This window comes from Macrosteles quadrilineatus, unplaced genomic scaffold, assembly GCF_028750875.1.
Source record: "Macrosteles quadrilineatus isolate MER2022 unplaced genomic scaffold, UCM_ALF_1.0 Scaffold_2__2_contigs__length_208266976, whole genome shotgun sequence".
NCBI lineage: Eukaryota > Metazoa > Arthropoda > Insecta > Hemiptera > Cicadellidae > Macrosteles > Macrosteles quadrilineatus.
The window spans coordinates 70,896,837-70,919,316 of record NW_026542595.1 but is presented as its reverse complement, the minus strand read 5'-3'; the positions used below and the strand labels follow the sequence as shown (position 1 = coordinate 70,919,316).

At 35.4% G+C, this 22,480-nt stretch overlaps 1 protein-coding gene across 3 annotated transcripts in view; it reads right to left on the bottom strand.

Annotated features, from left to right (window-relative positions):
- Positions 1-22,480, bottom strand: part of LOC128985086 (protein Fe65 homolog) — a 127,192-nt gene that overhangs the window by 5,549 nt on the left and 99,163 nt on the right. For all 3 annotated transcript variants that reach the window (XM_054404464.1, XM_054404465.1, XM_054404466.1), the window contains 9 exons: positions 18,542-18,679; positions 17,134-17,321; positions 16,581-16,699; positions 16,319-16,428; positions 12,948-13,146; positions 11,963-12,090; positions 4,309-4,475; positions 3,491-3,589; positions 2,920-3,116 (listed from right to left, as the gene is read on the bottom strand). In XM_054404464.1, the coding sequence (XP_054260439.1) occupies positions 2,920-3,116; positions 3,491-3,589; positions 4,309-4,475; positions 11,963-12,090; positions 12,948-13,146; positions 16,319-16,428; positions 16,581-16,699; positions 17,134-17,321; positions 18,542-18,679 (1,345 nt within the window). The remainder of the gene's footprint in view (positions 1-2,919; positions 3,117-3,490; positions 3,590-4,308; positions 4,476-11,962; positions 12,091-12,947; positions 13,147-16,318; positions 16,429-16,580; positions 16,700-17,133; positions 17,322-18,541; positions 18,680-22,480) is intronic.

Sequence of the window (22,480 nt, the reverse complement as noted above, 5' to 3'; positions counted from 1 at the left end):
CCGCTCAGTAGTAATTATAAAATACTTAAAAAAACATTTTTAAATTTGTCCCATAAGAATAACATTAGGAGCTACCTTCTTCTTCTTTTTATTTGTTTACGTTTTGCGACCAACAATTTTGTTGTCTACTTAAGACAGAGAGAACGACTTTTACTCTAAGCTCTTTCATTCATGGAGTAAACAGTTTGTCGTCTATGAATATATATCATTATAATTTCACAGCTTTCAGAATAATGTTATTTAAGCTAATTAAATTTCACAGCTTTCATAATAATAAATTGAACTTAACAATATTAGTCGGCAGTTATATACTGTTTATGTTCAGTATTAAAATTTCGCCTTTTAATTAAAATTATATAGGTATGTATGTATTTAGAACAACGCAGCTTTTTACATTATTCAATTTAATGTTGGCATTGAATATTAAATATTCAAAAATGTTGGTATATTTTTATACTAAAATGCTATGCGAAGGGGGGGGGGACAGATCCCCGACGTAGAGAGTAGTAAAGAAAGCGGAAAGGTGAGCAGTGAAAAGAAAGGAGTACGGAAACCCTTTATGACTGTTAAATTAACGTATCTGTAATACTTAAATGCTATGGAAAGATAGGGAAACAGGTCTACGATGTAGGAAGTAGTGAAGGAAATAGTGAAGGAAGTAGTCAAGGCGAGCGCTGCGGAGTGTGGGGGGCCTTTATGACAGTTAGAATAATGTATCTGCAATTCTAAAAATGCTATGGGAAGGGAGAAAAAGAGGTCCACGATGTAGGAAGTGGTGAAGGAAGTAGTCAAGGCGAGCAGTCCGGAGTGTAGAAACCCTTTGTGGCAGTTAGATTAATATAACTGCAATTCTAAATTCCAATAGGAAGGGAAGGAAACAGGTCCACGACGTCGGAAGCGGTGATGGAAGTAGTCAAGGCGAGCAGTCCGGAGTGTAGAAACCCTTTGTGACAGTTAGATTAATATACCTGCAATACTAAAATGCTATAGGAAGGGAGGGAAACAGGTCCACGACGTAGGAAGTGGTAATGGAAGTAGTCGAGGCGAGCATTCTGAAGTGTAGAAACCCTTTGTGGCAGTTAGATTAGTGTAACTGCAATTCTAAAATGCTATGGGAAGGGAGGGAAACAGGTCCATGACGTAGGAAGCGATGATGGAAGTAGTCGAGGCGAGCAGTCCGGAGTGTAGAAACCCTTTGTGACAGTTTGATTAATATACCTTCAATACTAAAATGCTATAGAAAGGGAGGGAAACAGGTCCACGACGTAGGAAGTGGTAATGGAATTAGTCGAGGTGAGCATTCTGGAGTGTAGAAACCCTTTGTGACAGTTAGATTAGTGTAACTGCAATTCGAAAATGCTATGAGAAGGGAGGGAAACAGGTCCACGACGTAGGAAGCGGTGAAGGATTTAGTCAAGGTGAGCAGACCGGAGTGTGGGAACCCTTTGTGAAAGTTAAATTAATCTATTTGAAATTCTAAAATGCTCTAGGAAGGGAGGGAAACAGGTCCACGACGTAGGAAGTGGTGAAGGATGTAGTCAAGGTGAACAGTCCGGAGTGTGGGAACCCTTTGTTAAAGTTAAATTAATCTATTTGAAATTCTAAAATGCTATAGGAAGGGAGGGAAACAGGTCTACGACGTAGGAAGTGGTGAAGGAAATAGTCGAGGCGAGCATTCCGGAGTGTAGAAACCCTTTGTGATAATTAGAATAATGTACAGTATCTGCAATTCTAAAAATGCTATGGGAAGGGAGGGAAACAGGTCCACGACGTAGGAAGTGGTGAAGGCAGTAGTCGAGGCGAGGAGTCCGGAGTGTGGGAACCCTTTGTGACAGTTAGATTAATGTATCTGCAATAATAAAATGCTATGAGAAGAGAGGGAAACAGGTCCACGACGTAGGAAGTGGTAAAGAAAGTAGTCAAGGTGAACAGTCCAGAGTGTGGGAACTCTTTGTGACAGTTAGATTAACGTATCTGCAATAATAAAATGCTATGAGAAGAGAGGGAATCAGGAAATACATTACGTATATTACCAATGACTTTGGTTAATTAATGGACGAGAAGTTAGGATTGTTGTTGACTGAGATTTGGTTTTTTAAGAGGTTGGTCCAGCCTCTTTTAACCTCGCCCGTGCGTGGATCGTTTACAGCAAAGCAATTGGTGAACTGTACTGATAAAATTTAGTGGCAGTGACCAGGATCCGAACTCGCGACATCGCTGCCTTGGGCCCGAAGTTCGCGTGACGCTACCGACTTGAGTCACCGACTCACCATTATTTGCCCCGACTCATGGGTTGATTTGCCCATACAAATAACATTATTGTGTACACCAGTGACACCGGTAAGTGTGCTAGGTGTGGGTGGACTCTTTCATTATTGCGCTAATGTTCACTCATCCTGTTACGCGCAGAATAAGCGTACTACTAGTATCTTGTCTGTGATTGTATCATCTGGCAACTATAGATAAGAACTCGAGGTATTGAAGAAACAGCAGTCAATAGTTACGGTAATGGATTATTTTTAGTTTAGTCCATTTATTAGGTCCTAAGAACAATAAAATATGTATTTTCATTTTGTAGTATATACATTAAGACAATGTTGTGACAATGAACACACAAGATTACATGAACTATCAGAATAACTTTTTGACACTCAGTTTTTGTTGTTGTAAGATAACAATTTGTGGTAGCTGGATGACGAATCTTGGTTCACCAAAATCCTTAAGGTGTTTCTCCACACCTTAAAGTGTGTATTTATAAATAACACAACCACAAAATTCCAAACCTTAGAAAATGTTCAGTCCCTTTTTTGGCATAATTTGTTTTGCCATCCAGTAAAGCCAAGGCTGAATTTTTATGTAAACATATACAATACTAATATGATGTTATTGAAAAATCGTAGGTATGTAGGTGTGACTCACATCATTGATGGTGATCATGGAAGGGGCGACACTGACACTGACGGGTCGCCACTGGTCCACGGGTACTGTGTTGACCAGCTGTTCAATGGCGTCGTTGAGAACGTCCATGCCAGATGCCCGAGCCACCTGCAGACTGCCCAGGTAGTCTGCCCTCAACACCTTCTTGGGCTCCTCCATGGGTGTGGGGAATGACTGGGCTGAGACATTACACAACTGTTAATGCATAGACCTCTATAGTGGGGCTCTACAACAAGTCGCAACAGAACGTCCATAATGTTCCACATTTGATTACACAAAATCCTCCAAATGTGGTAACCAAAACCCATAAAGATAAATAAGTAAACTACCTGCTGAGTTTTGTGTGACACCTAAAATGGGTGGAATGAGAGAAGTATAAGAATATGTCTTTCAAAAAAATACAAATTTACAAACAATACAAATTTACTAACTCATACAATTTAGCTACAAAAGCCGTTAATGGCTTGTACCCAGCATTATTACATTTGGTGTTATTTCACAGAGCTTTTTATTCAATCAGTCTTTTGTGTGTTCAGTCACTGAGTGTACTTACTGACTAGAGTCTGGCCGTTACGATGGAACCTCCGGTGCTCCACAGGAAGGTTTGTAGGTCTGGTGGCCAAGCCAGCTCGGCTACCTAACCCACCGCCATCTGTAAACATACACTCATTAGTCAGGTGAAGCAACATTAAATGAGTCTATGGCAGAATCAGTAGTGCACCAGTAATGGAATGCAAGGCAGCCTAAGCCAGGTATCAGAGCCGCCATTTTACCAGTGCAGTTCACTACTTGTAGCTCTCATCTGGCTTTGCTTGAGATACTCACTCCATGCACTTTTTTAGACTTGTATGTAAGGGTGAATTTAACAAAATGGGCTGCCAACTTCTTTTTTATACCAAATTAATTGCAATTTGTGATGACCATTGACAAATGAGAATTCCTGTCAACAAGTCCCTTAAAATGACAAATTAATAGAATACCAGTTTATTGTTGAGAATAAGAGTGGCAAAACAATGCAAATAAATAGCTAAATGTTTACAAGAAAAGTGTACAATTATAAAGATCAAAGCAACAGGTTTACATTAATTTATATTCATAAGAGGTATATCACAAATCATAACTTTGGTGAAATTTCAGTACTGAATATTGAATACCTTATATTACTTTAGAGTCTCATTGAAGTTCAACTTATGTTTCTTTGTGCAATGATTTTGTGTTGTTTTTACTATTTCTAGGTCCAAAACCAGAGCCACTGACAGAATTTGTAGCATTTGTAGCATTCAATTAGTTATTGTGTGACAATCACAGAAATTCATCAGGTCTAGTAAGCAAGTGTAATTTACATCATAAGTTGTAATGTATTTCACTCACTAATATCAATAGGCTTTGCCAGGTTCTGTTGTAGACTCCTCTCTATCATGATCTTCTTGCAGATGTCTCGCAGAGTGTTTGCGATAGTCCGAGCAGGAATGTCACATCTGAACACGTGACACATGTGTTTGCGTGTTGTGCGGTCGCGTGCCACGTACGCAAAGTCCCTGTCACAAACATTAGCAATAACAAATAAGTGTGGACAGTACACAATACAATACCTAATGTGCTCTGTTTAGAAATCTTGAAAGTATATGTAAATTGGCTATAAATTAGGATTTTTAAATACAAGATATTGTTACTCAAGTTCTATTATTTTGGATCCTCTGAATTTATTGCACAGTCTGTCAGGTTAGGTAAGGTTCATATATAAACTATATTTTGTCCACTTCCTTGCCTTGTTTATTAGATGAAATGTAGTTACACACCTAATGTGCATATTAAAATTAGTGAGGTTGAGATAAAAGGTGAGTACCAAAACATTTTTATGAAGAAATTTTTGAATATATTAATGAAGCGATAAGAGTTTTAGTGTAAATGGTTAAAACTGTATTGCTTAATAAGTTAAGTAAGGTGTTCAGAAGCTAAGTTAGTAAAATCTTACAATGACAAATAATTAGAAAAATTGCATAATTGACAGAAGAGATCCCGTAACTTTCAACCATGCAGAAAGCTATACACATCCCAAAAGAGATAAACAGAACATTCATTGACATAAATCTTGAAACTGTAATACCTAAAAAATTTATATGAAAATTCCAAAAAGAATCATGCAACATCCTCTGTTTTAAAACATGCTAGGTGTTACATTACAGGCATTAAAAGCAAATAACTGTCTTGTAATGATTTTCAAAGTACAGTACTTCTATTTCTGCCACTTGTGAAAAATGAGTGACTTATTAAAGTGTAACAATAAAATTGTAGGCCTATATCTTATAGGTTTAAAATCAATGAACAATACAAACATATAAAGTAGTGAGGATGCAAAATAAAGTTTTTAATCATAAACAAATACACAACTCCAACTTATCAAACGCAAGCGTACAATATTTAATTTTGGCAGCAAAAACAAAGCATATTTTACATCTCAGCCAGTAAATGTTTTTGGACAGACCATTCCATTATTCTTTCCATTATGCTTCAAAATGAAGACAATGTGTACACAGTCATGCAAACATGAAGCAACAAAGACACATTTACTGTAGTATTTACCTCTCCCTGGACATCGCCACGGCAACCACAGGGAACAAACAACAACACGTTAGACACTAGTCACTACAGGACGAATCACTACGTCTAGCTTGCTGGCTAGTCAAGCATAATACAGAGTGACCCACAGGAACCGGATGTTTTTTAAACAGATAGTATACGCAAGACATTGCATTGCATTGTCGTGGGGGGTAGGGGGAGGAGTGTCATTCATTGCTGTTTAACTTTATATTATGCCGTTTTATTAACCAGGGTGCATTTAAAGGTAACACCTAACACCATATGTTTGCCTATTATGAGTATGGGCAGCACAGAGACTTTTTGGTCCGCAGGACATCGACTCGAAAATCTCAGCTCGGGCTTCAGTAGCTATGTTGCGCCGTTGAACAGCGCCGCGAGAAGCTCTTGCAGACGTTCACGGCAACTGCCTTTGTAAACTACCCATACATGCTAGTAAAAAACAATGAATGGGGTTTTACAGAAAAAAAAACAATCTATGCGTCTCTGATTCTAGAATTTTAAAGTAACAATTCTATAATAAGTTGAAGCAGTTTAAAATTGCCGTCTTTCGTCTACATTCAAAGAAGATTTTAAGGCTTTATGGTACGATATTAAAAATATTTATATCACAACACTCTAAATAATTTAATCCTCTTCAAAATGCCACCCTAACTTTGATTCTACGTTAAGTGTAGCCTTTGGAAACACGGTTGCCCCAGACCCTTGTGTTTACACAAAACGGCAGAGGTAGGGGGGACCCTTAATATGCTTTTTAAGTATTTTTTGAGGTCACAGGTGAGACAGCAACATTGGTTCTTTACTACTAACCCTGTTTGCAACTATGAAGTTTTTTAAACGGAAAAACTTGTTTAATTTTGTGATTTTAAATACCATATTTATCTTATCAAAATTCTTTCCCAATTAAGGTAACAAATCAATGTACATAAAACAAACTCCCAAAATGAGAAGTTTTAACCCATTGGCGACCTATCACGAGTATACTCGTGATGGCTTCAAGTGGCCCAAAACCACCATCACGAGCTATCTCGTGATGACGACATACTTTATTGTTATTCTTTTTACTTGCATTTAACATTATTTTAGTAGCTTTTTACAACTTTTAGGGCTATATAGAACATCAAATTTGATAAAAAAGCTATTTAAAGTCAATTATTATATGCCGTAATATTTATATTGATTGCGTAATATGGACCTATTTCGTTCGCAGCTGTTGGTCACTACGTCGCTAGCTTAGTGACGGTGTATTAGTCTGCTGTCACAATTGTAAACAACAAAATTGTGTTACATGTTTGTAAACATTACGTGTGTCTACATTTTCAAATAATAAGTGTGTTTATATTGAATTTTATGACGAATAAAACAATGAAGTGTCAGTTTTTTCAATAGTGTTTTGTTAGTTTTTAGTTGTTGTTCTATTACAGAAGACGAATTATTTTTCGGAAATGTTTTACCGTAGTTGAAGGTTATATGATGGCTCGTAGGGACGATTTTTTATATTCCAGTGAAATAGATAGAATTTTATTTGAGGAAAGCGACAGTGACCAAGAACGTAGTAGTGATTCTAGTGATGATTGTTTTGGGGAAGTAGAAGAGTTGGATCCTCGATATCTTGTAGAATCAGATGGTGAAGATGGGATAGGCCTAGCCAATTCAGACCAAGGCGATTGTTTTGGGGAAATTGAAGAGCTGGATCCTCAGGATATTTTGGAATCAGATGGTGAAGATGGGTTAGCCAATTCAGACAGAGACCAAGGTGAGGCTGTAAGTGGTAGTGTAGGTTTTGATGAAGTACCTATTGATGATATGGACATTGAAATCGAAATGGGGCAAGGAGATAGGTCCAGTCTTGTACCTTTGGTTTCTGAGTCAATTGAAACTAGGCCTACATCTATGTCTGTTCCTGAGTCAATTGAATTTCCTAGGCCTGGACCAAGTAGGCCTAAACCTAATACTCTTCGAACGAATAAGCCTTCAAAAAGAAAAGTAGGAAGAAATACCAATACAAGACAACCAAAAAAAAGTAGGGCTAAGAAAAAAAAGAAAATAAATAAAAAAAAGTCACAATGGAACTGGGAAGATAAAGACAATGTCCCTAAAACTATTCCATTTGTTGCTACCCCCGGCCTAAATCCAATTTATGCACGTCGACTGGGAAACACCCCCTCAGAACTTGACATTTTATCTCAGTTTTTAGGGAATGAGTTTTACTCTATGTTGTGTGTTGAGACAAACGATTACGCAAATAAACAATTGAATGACCCTAATAGAAGAAAGCTTGCAGATGATAAGTTGTGGGTGCCAGTTACTGTGCCAGAAATAAAAGCATATCTGGCACTTTATATTCTAATGGGCCAGGTAAAAAAGCCAAGGATAAAGATGTACTGGTCGACTAGGAAAATTGTAGAAACAACTATTTTTTCAGAAGTCATGACATATAAGCGATTTTGTCTTATTTCACAATTTTTGCATTTCTCTGATCCTGATTTTACAGATCCGAAAGATAAATTGAAGAAATTGAGACCGGTAATTTCCTACCTAGAAAATAAGTTTATGGACTTCTATACAATGGAACAAGATGTAGCAGTAGATGAAAGTTTAGTGAAACTTAGAGCTCGCTTGAGCTACATTCAATACAATCCAAAAAAAAGAGCTCGTTTCGGTGTAAAGTTTTATAAACTGTGTGAATCATCTGCGGGATATTGTGCTGCATTTAAAATTTACACTGGTGAAGACCAAACTCCTGGTTTGCTGTGCAGCGAGGCTGTTGTACTGAACCTTACACAACCTATACAAAATCAGGGCTATAGGCTTTACATTGACAATTGGTATATGTCACCGAGACTATGTGAGATGCTACTAGCTAGAGATACCCATGTTATTGGAACAGTCGATTACAAGAGAACAAATATGCCAGATGATTTTCCAAATATGGAACTGGAAAGAGGTGAAGCTGTAAGAAGAAGCTGCAGTGGGGTATTAGCAATAAGATGGCTTGATAAAAAGTATGTACACGTTTTGTCAACAATCCATGAAGGTGTTCAGTTTGCTGTTGATAAAGAAATAATAATAAGGGGGGAAACAATACAAATAAAGAAACCTAAATCAGTGACTGAATACAACAAGGGCATGCTAGGTGTGGATGTGCAAGACCAGTTTTTGGCATCCCACACAATTATGAGGCGCTGTGTCAAATCTTATAAAAAGATTTTTTTTTATCTGATTGACATGGCGATTTTCAATTCGTTCTGCATTTGGAGGAAGATTCATCAAAAGAAAATGCATTACTCTGACTACAGACTGAATATTGTTGAACAAATGATTGAAAACGTCACACTCCCAGAAAAAAGTTCTCCGGGGCGCCGTTCTTTGCAGGACAATCCCCTGCGCCTACAAAGTAAAGCTTGGGCACATTTTCCAATGGCAATTCCTCCAACTGGAAAGAAAAACCACCCCACAAGAAACTGCAAAGTTTGTTTTAAAAATAATATACGGTCAGAGACACGATACTTATGCAAGAAATGCCAAGTCGCCCTCCATGTGGACACGTGCTTCGAAGCGTACCACACCAAAAGGGACTATTAGAAAAAGAAGAATAGTGTAAGAAGAACTGTAAATAGTGTAAATATGACTTTAAAATAATGTTTTTAACAGTTACTATAATGAACATGACAATGGAAATTACTTAGCCTACATCTTCTCTCATTGGTAAGTTAGCCTACAATAGCTTACTGGTTTTCCGCTACCGCATGCTAAGTTAGCCTAGTTTATTAGTTTTATTTTGTAGGAATACATATTACATACCAAGAAATCTAATTAAATACATAGGCCTACTGTGGGCTACATTTTGTAGAAACTTGTCTATGTTTATTCTGATAACCAAGAGATGTATGCCTACAGAAATTAAAAAAAGACAAGTGGGCGCGTTTTTGCCAACATTTTACCACTTGTAGCGTTTTAGAAAATATTGTGTAAAAAAAAACTAAATATTGTATTTAATTAAATCAAAGTTTTCTATGTAGAGAATTAAATATTCTATACAAATATATAAAAGTTAAAGCATTCTAACATTTTTATGAATGAAAAAAAATGGCTTACTTTCAAAATTTTATATATTTTTATAAATTTGTGAGTATTACATTAAATAAAAAAAAATTCTGAAAAAAATGTTAAAAAGCATTGTAAGGTATAGAGAATTTCATAAGGATTAAGACAAATATAATACAAACCACATTTGGTTGAAAAACAAGAGTGTTATAGGTTTTTAATTAAAACCTTACATTTTGTTGGAATTTAATAGGATCCATAGGGGGCAGCTTGTAATGTGCTTATTAGGTCTCCAATGGGTTAAGAAGCTAAGAATACTGAGGAGGAAAATCTCAGCGTTTAGTTCTAGCATAAAACTCATTTAATGGATTTTATTATTGCTAGATAACCCGGAATACAGGGCCAGTAACAACTTCAAATAAGTCTTAAAAAAATAAAAAAAACTTATCTTTAGGCAAAATTAAAAAAAAATTGATTAAACTCATGCTTCTAACATAAAATGTGAAACATTATACTTTAAGTGGAACAGAATGAGAGAAACACAACTATATATTAAACATTATTGGTTTTGGTTTTTCTTTTCCGAGTCGGTTTGGCTCATCTACCCGACTGATATTCATTATTTTGGTTTTAAATTAAAGGTATGCACGTTGATGAATCACAAATCAACAATAATTATAATTATTTTAGAACTTATCTACAATTAAAGATAGGTAACTCCATTTTTATTCGAGTTATTTGATATGTCTTGGTCTCAAAATAATCCTAGAAATAAAGGCTTTTATTTGAGCTATTGATCATTTGAATCAGGCTGAAAAGTTACTGTTAGGATGCTGTAGATGTTGAAACGTTTCAGCATTCTTTGATTCGTAAGTGTTAAGGGTCATGTGCAGGACATCAACTCGGAAATCTCAGCTCGGGTAACGAAACTTAGCGATACCCGATAGCTCAGCCCGATAACTCAGCAGGTACGATACTCAGCTTCGTTCAAGATACTGTATTACTCAATAAAAAAATAAATAAATTAGATTATTTCTCGGATATTATGGTATTTAATGTTTGATATATTAACTCAATTCTAATCACGTTATTTATTTATCTAAGAATAACCTTCAGTGAAATACCAGCTTTCCTTTGAGTTATTCATTATTTTGCGCTCTGCTGAATCATGAACAACCCAAATTGTGGCGAAAAATGAGCGGTTTAAAATTTATTTATAGTTGAATGATTTTGCTTGAAACCTCAACAGTAACCGTCGATTTTGGCGGGTTTCACCTAGGTACATTTAAACTAATAAACTAAGTAAAAATGTATCAATCATACTAAAAACCACTAGCCCACTTTATATTACAATAAATGTACATTATATACAGAATGTTTCCTAAGAGGGAGAATGACAGTTTAAGGTGGATAGTAAAATAAACTTGTTGTGATATAACTTGATCCATCAGTGATTGAGAGTGTTGTAACTGGAACATAATTCCAGTGCATTTTTAGAAGAGCTAGCCAAATGTAAGCAGCTCAAATTAATCCACAAGACAATTAATTGTCCTGATTTAAGTTTTAATCTTCTTTGAACTAATAGCGGCTAAATAATTTAATTGTCATAAATTAAATTGTAATTTGTTTGTTACCAAAGAATGCAAACCCTTGTTCTGTTAAGTTTAATTTGATTTTCAGTTTGTCTTTGCCTAAATAAAAGTCTTTGTTAGTTAGTTTAAAGCTATTTGGATTTACTTTTGATTGAGTAATAACAGTAGTTGATATTTTTATTTTCAGTTACAATATTTTTATTGTTTTTTTTTTTTTAAATAAAATAAGTGAGGTAATCAAAACAGGGTTCAACACTAAACTATTCAGCCAGAGGGAATCAGAGGAATGATTAAGAATGTAGAGATTCTGAAGGGGTTACAGTAAGTTTCAGTTCCTGTAGATCAAATACTATAGAAATCATTAGAAAATACCGGTAGAATTCAAGCACTGGCTACATGTGAGATACGGGTATGATACAGACAAGGTAAACGTTTTTTTTTTAAGGAAGATACAAGGTACACTAGTACACTAAGATAAGAGTACTCAGATAAGGTATTTGTAAGGTACAGATATAATACAGGTAAATGTAATGTGTATGTATGATGCAGGTAAGTTTTAGGTATACAGGGTGTCCACCAGGCCAACCAGAAAAAAATCTTGAGTAATTCCAAGGCGTACAATTCATACCAGTATAAAAAAATACGCATAATTGCTGAATTTCCCGGTGTTGCTGGTCGGTGGACACCCTGGTATATTACAGGTACACATATAATGTGTAGGTATGATACAGGTAAGGTTAAGGTATGATACTGTAGTAGGTGATGTAAGTTAAATATAAGGTACACACCTGCCGTTGTCCCGGCCCACTCCCCACACCCGGATGGTGTGTATTGGTTGTGTGTTGAGTGTTGTCAGGTTCTCAGGGTCTATCAGCTTCAGAGCTCCTTCATCCAGATCCATGAACAGATCCTTGCCCTGTCAACAATAACCACCACTCATAACTGTACCATAAAAACGCTAATGTAGCAATATAGACATCCTGAATAGAAAAACTTGATTGAGTAGAAATGGTGTTTTTGAATTGGAAATTCTGTACTATGAGGCATGTGCATTGTTCATGATTATATCATAAAAGAGTATTCTTAACAATATATTCTTGGTATATCCATATCATCTTATGTTTTTTTTTTACTTTTATTTCTTGTATTAGTTTACCCTTAGCACTGTTTAATTAATATTTAATCAAATAAAATAAAATATTAAAGAGTAAATAAAAAAAAAACCAGCATAATCATATAATCTACTGTACGTATCTCCCGTATAAGAGACCCAATATCTTCTCTCACGATCACGGCAAAATCTTGAATGTCCTCTTATATTTTAAAGTTATGGCGGAAACTTCATTATTGTATCCCTAAAACATGGCAAAATCCTGAACATGATCACAACGACATCATTATCCCCTCCTGCGATCATGTAAACATTTTTGCAAAGCAACCGATAAACTGAAACCAGCAGTAATTCTTGGCTACGATGTTTTTGCTAAAACGTGGTGAAACCGAGGACTGACCCATCCCTAAAAACAAACAATAATAGCCTAATAATTGTTGATCTAAAACATGTTAATGATTAGGAATCACATATTTCAACATGGGAATGGAGTGCACTCTCCACAGTAGTGCACCCCTAGCCAACCTTTTTACACAGCTCAATAATCATATTACATATAAATTTGCAAAATCTATCCTCAAAAATGTATTGATTTCATTAACACTTTCAGTACTTGTGGATGTTTTCATAACATTTTGCCTCAAGTAGCCTTGTGGACTCACATCGCCCCAGCGGCCAACGTTGTCTATGAGGTCGTTGCGGCCCAGTGACAGGTCCACAATACACTTGTTGACTGCCTTGCTGCTGCGCTCTGGTGTGAGGTCCTCCTCAGCTATCTCTACCCAGCCTAGCGACCGCACGGCAAACCTGATCACCTTGTCCTTGCTGTCAGGCTCTGGTCGCGCTGGATAACTCCTCCGTCTGTCAGTCAAACAACAGTTATTAAGTGTGAGGCCCTCATCAGCTTTGTCTACCCAGCCTAGCGACCACACTGCAAACCTGATCACCTTGTCCTTGCTGTCAGGCTCTGGCCGCACTGGATAACTCCTCCGTCTGTCAATAAAACAAAAGTCATTGAGTGTGAGGCCCTCATCAGCTATGTCTACCCAGCCTAGCGACCGCACAGCAAGCCTGATATCATTGTCCTTGCTGTCAGGCTCTGGCCGCACTGGATAACTCCTCCGTCTGTCAATCAAACAAAAGTCATTGAGTGTGAGGCCCTCATCAGCTATGTCTACCCAGCCTAGCAACCGCACAGCAAGCCTGATATTATTGTCCTTGCTGTCAGGCTCCGGCCGCACTGGATAAACTATCCACATGTCCATTAAACATCCAACATTGCTTGTCAAGTCTTAAAATGATCTTGTCATCAACAACTTCACTCAAGGTTTAAATTGCGCCAATGACCTATGGCTTTTTAGCTAAGTGATTATGCCGTGACCTTCTGGGGCCCATTTCATAATAAACTACAAGTTACAAGTTACAACTTGTAACTTGTAATTTCCATTAGGCGATCAGCTGATTTACTAATAATATTAGTTTGTACTTTATTATAAAAATGGCCCCAGGTGGGGTTTCATCTATCAAGTAAGGAAGCAAAGATGCCTCCTAGGTGAGGGAACTAGAGGTGTCTTTGTACTATAGATACCCCTCCACATACACAAGTGATACAATAATTTTACAATTTAAATGTACCTACCTAATTTACCTTGTCATCTAATCCAATTGGTAGTACATGTCACTGTAGCTACAAGTTGCGTCATTAATATGGCAAACATTTAAAATTTTAAATTTTTTTAGATGTTCATACTTGTTTTTAGCGAATTTCCCATATAGGGAATAAGCTATTACCGTAGTACTCATGGTAAGACCTGGACCCGGGACCAATTTTTTTTTTCGTTTTGAGGTCCCTAGAGGCCAAAAATACCATCCGTTCAAATTCATATATATATATATATATTTATATATATATATATATATGTGTCCGTTAGCGCGATAACTCGAGCAAAAATGATCCGATTTCGATGAAATTTGGTACAAACGTGTAAACCTACGTTTATTCGAACGAGTTCGCGAACCAGCATGATCGGACCATGGGAACGGGGGTTTATGGGGGCTTTTATGGGGTAAAAATGGGTTTTTCCCATTTTTGACCCAAAAAACATAGAATTTTGCAAATTATTTCTAAACTATTTTGTAGAGCTTAAAAAAACAAATAATTTAGTATATTGAAGCATTATAATGCGCCTAATGGTTACGGAGAAAATTCCAAAAAATTGTAAATTTAAAATTCCCATGTTATTCTTATGGAGAATAAGTAAACTGTTGTAGTTTGCTTGTTTATTAACATATTTTGCCCAAATTTGGAAAATGTTTTTATTTCTTACTAACTATTGACATTTTACATAAAAAACACTTTTACCCCCCTGTTGCAGCAAACCTAAGTATGTGTTAAACTGATTCTATTTAAATAGGGAATAAATGCAATATTTTTAAGGAGACAATTTAGTGTAAATCCAATCAGGCAATTGGAAATTCGCTTAGTCTGCAGGTTTGCTGCGGCGGGGGTATTTTTTTTTTTAATAAGTATGTTTACATTTTTGATACACTAACAAGGCCATCATATCAACAGTAAAACTTGCAAGTTCAGTGAAATCTACAACCAATGTGGATTACATGGCAAGATGAATTATGTACCATTATATTAATTCTGTTAATAATCCAAATAACATCAACATGAATTTTAATATTTTTTTAGACTGAAGAGCTTTAAAACAGTATTAAATTGTTTGGTTTCAAGACTAACTGCTGGAATTTCTCGGAGACAACAAATAAAAATAATAATCAGGGGTATCGTGGTTCTGAAGATGGCCTCCAAATTGAAATATTTTGTGTTGAAAATATCAAAGTTCAAACTGAGTAAAATCTGACAAAAACGTTTGAAAAGCTCAGATGATTTTAATCCCCAATCAGAACAGCTAAACTGTGTGTAGGGTGCAGAGAGAGTGGGTGGACTTAGTTAGCACTCGTGTGTAAGGGAAAGCCCACTGAAGCAAGGTTTGAAGCAGCCTATAATAAATATCATGTGTCCTTTGAGGGTTGATTTTCTTAGAACACTTTAAAAATATCCATAACAAACAGAATGTTTCGAAGAATTGTTAATTTTTCAAGTCTAATTTTGGAACTATTTTATATAACTGGCATTTAACTATTATGAAGTAAAGGTAGGAAATTAAATATTTAATATTAATAATATTTCTGTATGAATTTAACATGTTATCCAAATTAAACAAAGTTTTAATGGGGTGGAGTGTAAATGAAACTTTCATTAATTTATGTCAATTGGAATATTGTTTACAATTTTTCAGTATCTCCCTCCTAGGATTGCTATTAGTGTCTTCAAAGTGGAACAATATTATTTTGGTTTTTTGTGCCTCCTTTAATACATCTGATCTTGATTTTTTATGTCTGGTGGTAAGGCCATTTTGCTGAAATAGACAAGATGTCAGCCAAGAGAGAAGGGTTTTTTTTAAATAAAAGGCGGGAGAATATATTGGAATAATCAATACTGTTTGGTCTGATGATGCTCAACGACCAACATATGAAACTGATTGTACCACATTAAGTTAGACTTAAAAAACAAGTTCATGAATAAAAAATGCATGCTAAACATTCCTTCAATTGAGAAAATTATAGTGTTTTATTGATTGTTGGAGTGTTTTGTTTTCTAATGATTAATTTGAGTATTCCGTGCAGTAGTGATCTCCAGTAAATGCGTAATTTGCCCTAATTACGGAAACACCTATGAACATTTATTGTCTTTTGGCATCACCTGTGACCTTCTCACGAGATCACAGCAACCTAGATGATAGACTGTTCAGTTCACCGACGTTTTAGGCTTCAGATAATCAACGCTTTACTGTAATTACTGGAATATTTGGGTTTGCGGGACGGTTGGTTTAATTTCTAGGGGTTTCCAGGATATTTCATGGCAATACAAGAATTCCTGTAGGATTCCTGGTTTTCCTGGAGCGTAGACACCATAGAGTGTTTGCTGTTGTAGTGTAAGGTGGTATAGTGATGGTAGACTTACTTGAATGCCAGGTCCTCCTTCTTGCGGGTGTCCAGGTCCTCCAGGGCATAGCTGGTGTTGCTTCGAGTCACCAGACTCACCACTCCTGTCTGCTGGTAGGCACTCAACACCTGGCAACCATAAGACTTCTTGTATAGTCACAGCAGAAGTTACAACAAAACATGTTTGAAAAATGCTTTAAAAATAGTATCTTTTTATAAAAAGACAAAAAATATACTATTTTTTAATAGAGAGTTGTTTAATATGCTTTAAATGTACATACCGATTCCGCGTCTTTGACAAGTGGTGTACGAGGTTCATTCTTGCCGGTGCTGTCAGACTCTGGAGGGTCTCGCTGTATCGTACCACTCTTGATGTGCCAGTAATAGGGACCATCATTATCTGTCAACAGAGAAAATATGTGATTTAAGGCCAATGAACGTAAATCAATGTAAAAGTTTCTCATTTTTTGATAGGATAGGATGTGTAGATTACAAAAGATGAAATGCAGATTATAATAGGGAATGGTTATACATTTTTAAATTCATAACCAACTGGGCTGGATTATATTAATAGAACTAAGTATCCTTAAGTTATGCAGACTAGAAACAAATTTTACCAGTTTTACAAAGTTTACCAATTACATATTGTTAGGTTAGATTTAACTGACTGTAGTTTTAAGTTTGCTTATTTGTGAAGAACACAGGATCAAAAGTGATAGTAATGCGACAACTTAGCTTTATGTTTCATTTAGAATATAGGTCCCGGGTCCCACCGTACACAAGTCTTAGGCGATGGACAGTGTTATCTGTACATAGCTGTTGTACCGTAGTTACCTTCATGTCTCTCCCAGCCAGCTGGTAGGTCGTGGTTTGGGACATCAGGTGACGGAGGAGCAGAAGCCACCTTTTCCGGTGTCCCAGGTGGAGATCTACGCTTGACTGGAACTGCATACAAGTCGTTGTTGAGTTGTCCGGGAATGTGTGGTATTGATCTGTTGATCTCTTTGGTCTTTTCAAATGCACTGAAACCCACAAACACACACCTTGATAACCTGGTAACATTATTTAAAATAAAACATTGTACAAAATCTATATATTAATAGACAAGCATGTTTCTTTCAAACCTTTTTTTTCAGCTCGTGTGTATTGCAGGGAAAATCTACGCATACTGTTAAAAAGATATATTTCTGTAGATGTACGGAATCCCTTAATTAATTAAAATAGGCTCAAAAAATAAGCACAAAAAATGAATTTTAAATCTTAAAAAATTAACATGGGCCTTATGGGTGTTGGATGTTTTAACCTACATGCTGGTTTAAAGCAAATTGAAGAAATTCCATTACATGTTTTATTTACAGTGTGGGGTGAAAATAGAGAAGTCTGTACATTACATTATTTTGGTAAAGTTTGCGACCACTGGACGACCTTTAGTCTAAATTAATCCAAATACATCTCAGAATATATTTTGAGAACTGCAGAAAGTATTATCAAAATCCTTTAAATAGCTTATATTTTGTGATGGGTTGATATTTACTACTGTAAAACCGAAAAATGTTGGATAATAGTACTCCCACTATATTGTTAATCCAACATTCATCTCGACTGACACATAATATCAACAGTAGCCTATATCAGAAGATTATCCCTTACTTTGTATGATCCTGAACCAAGGTTTATGTGGGAGATAATGTAAGGATAATAGATACAGAAAACCCCTCTTAATACTTTTATGGTTTCTTTTGTGGTTAAATTATCATATTCACAATCACTTCGGCGTATTTAGCATATTCTTGCATTTGATGGATATATATCTACCCTGCCTTTTTAAAAGACAAAACTTGAAAATTTCAAGATCTGTTACTGTCATAAAATAAAATAATATACAATAAAACGTAATATACATTTTAGGCTGAATTTGTTTTGAAGGCATAATTTTGACTCCCTTTTAAGAAGAAAAATTTGCATTTTTAATCATAACTCAGACCAATGTTTGGTAAAAGTTTTTATTCCTTTGATGTTTCTACTGTTAAAAGCTTGTCAAGGTGATAAATTTTATGCTCATATTTATAAATTGGATTACAATTCATTTAGCTTATTCCCGAAACTAAGCTCCAGACTTCCTCTATTAAATCCCGCTTAACATGTAACCCATGTTTGTTGATTATCCTTTTTCCAAAGGTTTGTCTTTAGTACAATACAAACATAGCATAATTATATTGTACAACTACACTGCTGTCCTTACTTGTTGTGCTCGGTCGCCTCTATGAGGTCTGGCTTGTTGAGGTGTAGAGTGGTGGATGTGGTGAGGTCGAGGTTGCCTCGGAGTCCGCCTCGGTTGAGGTTCAAGTTGAGAGTGTTGTCCAAAACTGCGGCACTGCCCCTGCAACACCAACAATCATCATACACCTGCTGTAGAGCTAGAGCACTGCCCCTGCAACACCAACAATCATCAAACACTTGCTATAGAGCTAGGGCACTGCCCCTGCAACACCAACAATCATCATACACCTGCTATAGAGCTAGGGCACTGTCCCTGCAACACCAACAATCATCAAACACCTGCTAGAGCTAGGGCACTGCCCCTGCAACACCAACAATCATCAAACACCTGCTGTAGAGCTAGGGCACTGCCCCTGCAACACCAACAATCATCAAACACCTGCTATAGAGCTAGGACACTGCCCCTGCAACACCAACAATCATCAAACACCTGCTGTAGAGCTAGGGCACTGCCCCTGCAACACCAACAATCATCAAACACCTGCTGTAGAGCTAGGGCACTGCCCCTGCAACACCAACAATCATCATACACCTGCTATAGAGCTAGGGCAGTGCCCAGTGCTGGATAAGAACACAACAGCCAAGGGAGGGAAACCAAGAATTTTCACACTCAGAATATTATTTACCGAAGACAATTCTAACAAAAGCTCTGGAAACATATATACAATAATATTTTATGTAGGAATATGATTTTGAAAGAGCAATATCTAGAAACCCTTCTATAAAACTTACATAAAATCAACGCTGATTTAGAAAATAATATTATGACTGAAAGTTTTACAAAGATCCATGTCAAATTTTCGGAGTGCGATATATTGGAGAAAAATATAGCAAGTCGAAAGCCTCTGAAACACATATACTACAGATCCTCGGAAAACACTCATAAAACAATACCTGAGTCAACAAATTATTTTATTTTAATAAAATCTAAAAATCCTCTAAAAAACTCCATGAAATAGGATAGTAGCATTCCGATTCAAAAAATGATTTCCTTACAGAAAAATCTAAAAAGCCTGTGAAAACCCATAGATAAATTACCTCCTGAGTCAGACAATGATGTTAGTACAATAAAAACAAAATACCGCCTTCATTGAGAAAATTAGCCTACTGAAAAATCCTCTGAGAGAGCTTGTAATTGAATAAACTATTGATTACATTAATTTAATTTCCAACATGAATAATTTACACTAAAATTACCATTACATGAATTACAAGCCATTTCAGTTACTATTTTAGTGTGTAATTCATTAAACTTTTTAGATTTAAGTAAATTCTCCATACTAATGTGTAAAATCAAAATGTAAAAACACTCCTTATCAAAGAAGAACTTCATTCTGTAAGGAAATGAAAAGAAATGTATTACAGAAGTCCATGTAGCTGTTTACAAAAGAAGGAATGAAAATTACTTTTCTTTTGACTTTCACATAAGTTTTGTTTAAGCTTAATGCTTTTCTTGTTTTACAAATTACATAAACCATACTAACAGTGTATTTATGACCTTGTGTTTTAGTAATATTGGCAAATCAAACTGTGGCTTACATTTTTATTATGAAACATTTGCAGTAAGATATTATTTAACAATTGATAATACTGTATAGATGATTATATTAATTTTACCTGCTGATATTTATGTTATTTAATTATTTAAACTTGTATTATTAATCTCACTTAAGCAATCAGAATTGTTTTTCCTTTAAGTTATCATTTAAGGTCATCATTTAGTGTTTAAAAGATAACCTAAGCTAAGCTCTAATAAGTTTTGTAGTATTCAAATATCCTATACATATAAACCTGTTATGTATCTATAGAGCTGTTGATAAAGGTTCACCTTTACAATCTACATAAGGAAACAACTAAACCTGATTGCTCATATAAAACTAATAATATATTTGATTAACTATTTATTTGTAACATTAGTATAACGAAGGCCTATGTTGTTGCTAGACAAATCATCAACAAATATTTTTATTTCTTTGCTGCGACCATAAGCATTTGATTCTAAAATTATTTAATATTACAGTTAAGAGGAGACAAAAAGACACGATAATTATGATTACAAATCTGTTGCCCTACTAAAATAAAAACCTCTTGATGGATTGAATTGTTTAAAAAATGAATACAGCTTGACTTTGTAACCCATTTTACTTTATAACAAAGCCATCATTACAACATAATGTTGTACACCTATGGGTAACTGTTAATCCACAAGTTTATTCTAAGATAGGCCTTAATTGAATTACCTATAGAAACACCAGCAAGATATCTTGACCATGACATCGGCTTCGACAGTACCCGTTGACTGACCGAGTCCTACCACATGTAGCAGATATAAGTAACCGATGTTGCGTCAATCTCATTTCCCAGAAATCGACATTGTTCCGCCCTCTGGCACCTAAGGGTTCTCGTCCTGAGTTATTTTCACCCACGGCCAGATAGTGCAAAACGAAAAGACGTCACACTTCCTTGAGAGCTGTATTTTTAGGGGTACTCAGCAACCCTCCAAAGGTGGCTCTTTCGGTTCCTCCCTCCTCGAGATAATTTATTCTTTCGCGACTTGTTTTGAAATTATTTTTCTCAAGTGGAATATTTGTATTTGTGTAGTAATAATTAATAATTTAAAATTTCTCTGGTAAAATAATGTTGTTTTGCAATCCCCTCGGCAGGTGTAAAAAATGAACAACCAGTAAATAAATTAATGACTTTGATGAAATATGGTTGGATAAAAAGTTTAAGTTTCTTTTTATAAATAAAATATAAATATGATAGACGTTTACTATATTGTATTACAAGTTTGAGATTGATAGTAATCATCACAGCGAGACTTTAAATTTTAATACAGTATCAATTGAAATCAATATTCCTCCAAGTGAGACACAAACACGTTCTGGGTACTGTAGTATGTTTTTACAGATATTATAATAGTATTTTTGTCTTGCAAGCCCTCATGGTGTACATACATTTATTGTTAACATTCTCAGTGCTGTAATATATATATATATATATATATATATAGACTATATACATAAAATATGTCACAATATCGTCGTCACGATAAGTTTTGAACAATGGCTTTTACAAATAAAGTGGATAATTCGAACAAACCAAAAGTGTTGCCATTGGTACAAATTCTTATTTGAGCTACAACCAGATTTATATTAACTCAGGACCTTGGAACATCAAAACGAAAGCAACTTTCCAAAAGATGTAAAAGTGTATAGCAGGTCGTCAAAATGTCAAATAAACCCAAACCTACTAATTGAGAGTTGCATTCAAAACACTTAACACTTTCTGAAAAGTTCAAGCCTTCACATGTAGGATATCGTGTAGTAATGAGCTTAACACGGCATGATGTTTTAATGACTTTCAGCAATTAACTGTTTAAACGTAACTATTCTTGTTTACATATTCCAAACCGTTCAATGTTGATTTGGTTATTTTATTATAATTTTACATCTATAAAAGTGAATAGAAATGTTATTGCATCTAACATTAACGGAATATATATTGTATATATTTGTCTTCGTAGATTCAGTTCAAAATTTATTTTATGCTATAAATAATATCAAAAAATAATCATGCAACTGATATAATATGCCACGAAAATACTATGCAAAACTGTATCTAAGTGTCTCATTAGGTAAGAATTTTTATCAATTTTAAATAACATTTTTACATAGATATGTTCACATTTATAGGAGGACAACTAAATCTTTTAAATATGAATATACTAACGTGGGATAGAAGTATAGAATGTGTTAAATGAGAATAAAGGTTAGGAGGTCATCAAGGAAAGGTTTAGGTAATTTAAGGTTTAAGGTTGAAATTAAAGGTACAGTACCGAATAGATTGAATTGTTATAATGTCAAACCATCGTCTATCTCTGACTTGAGACCGAGACCGC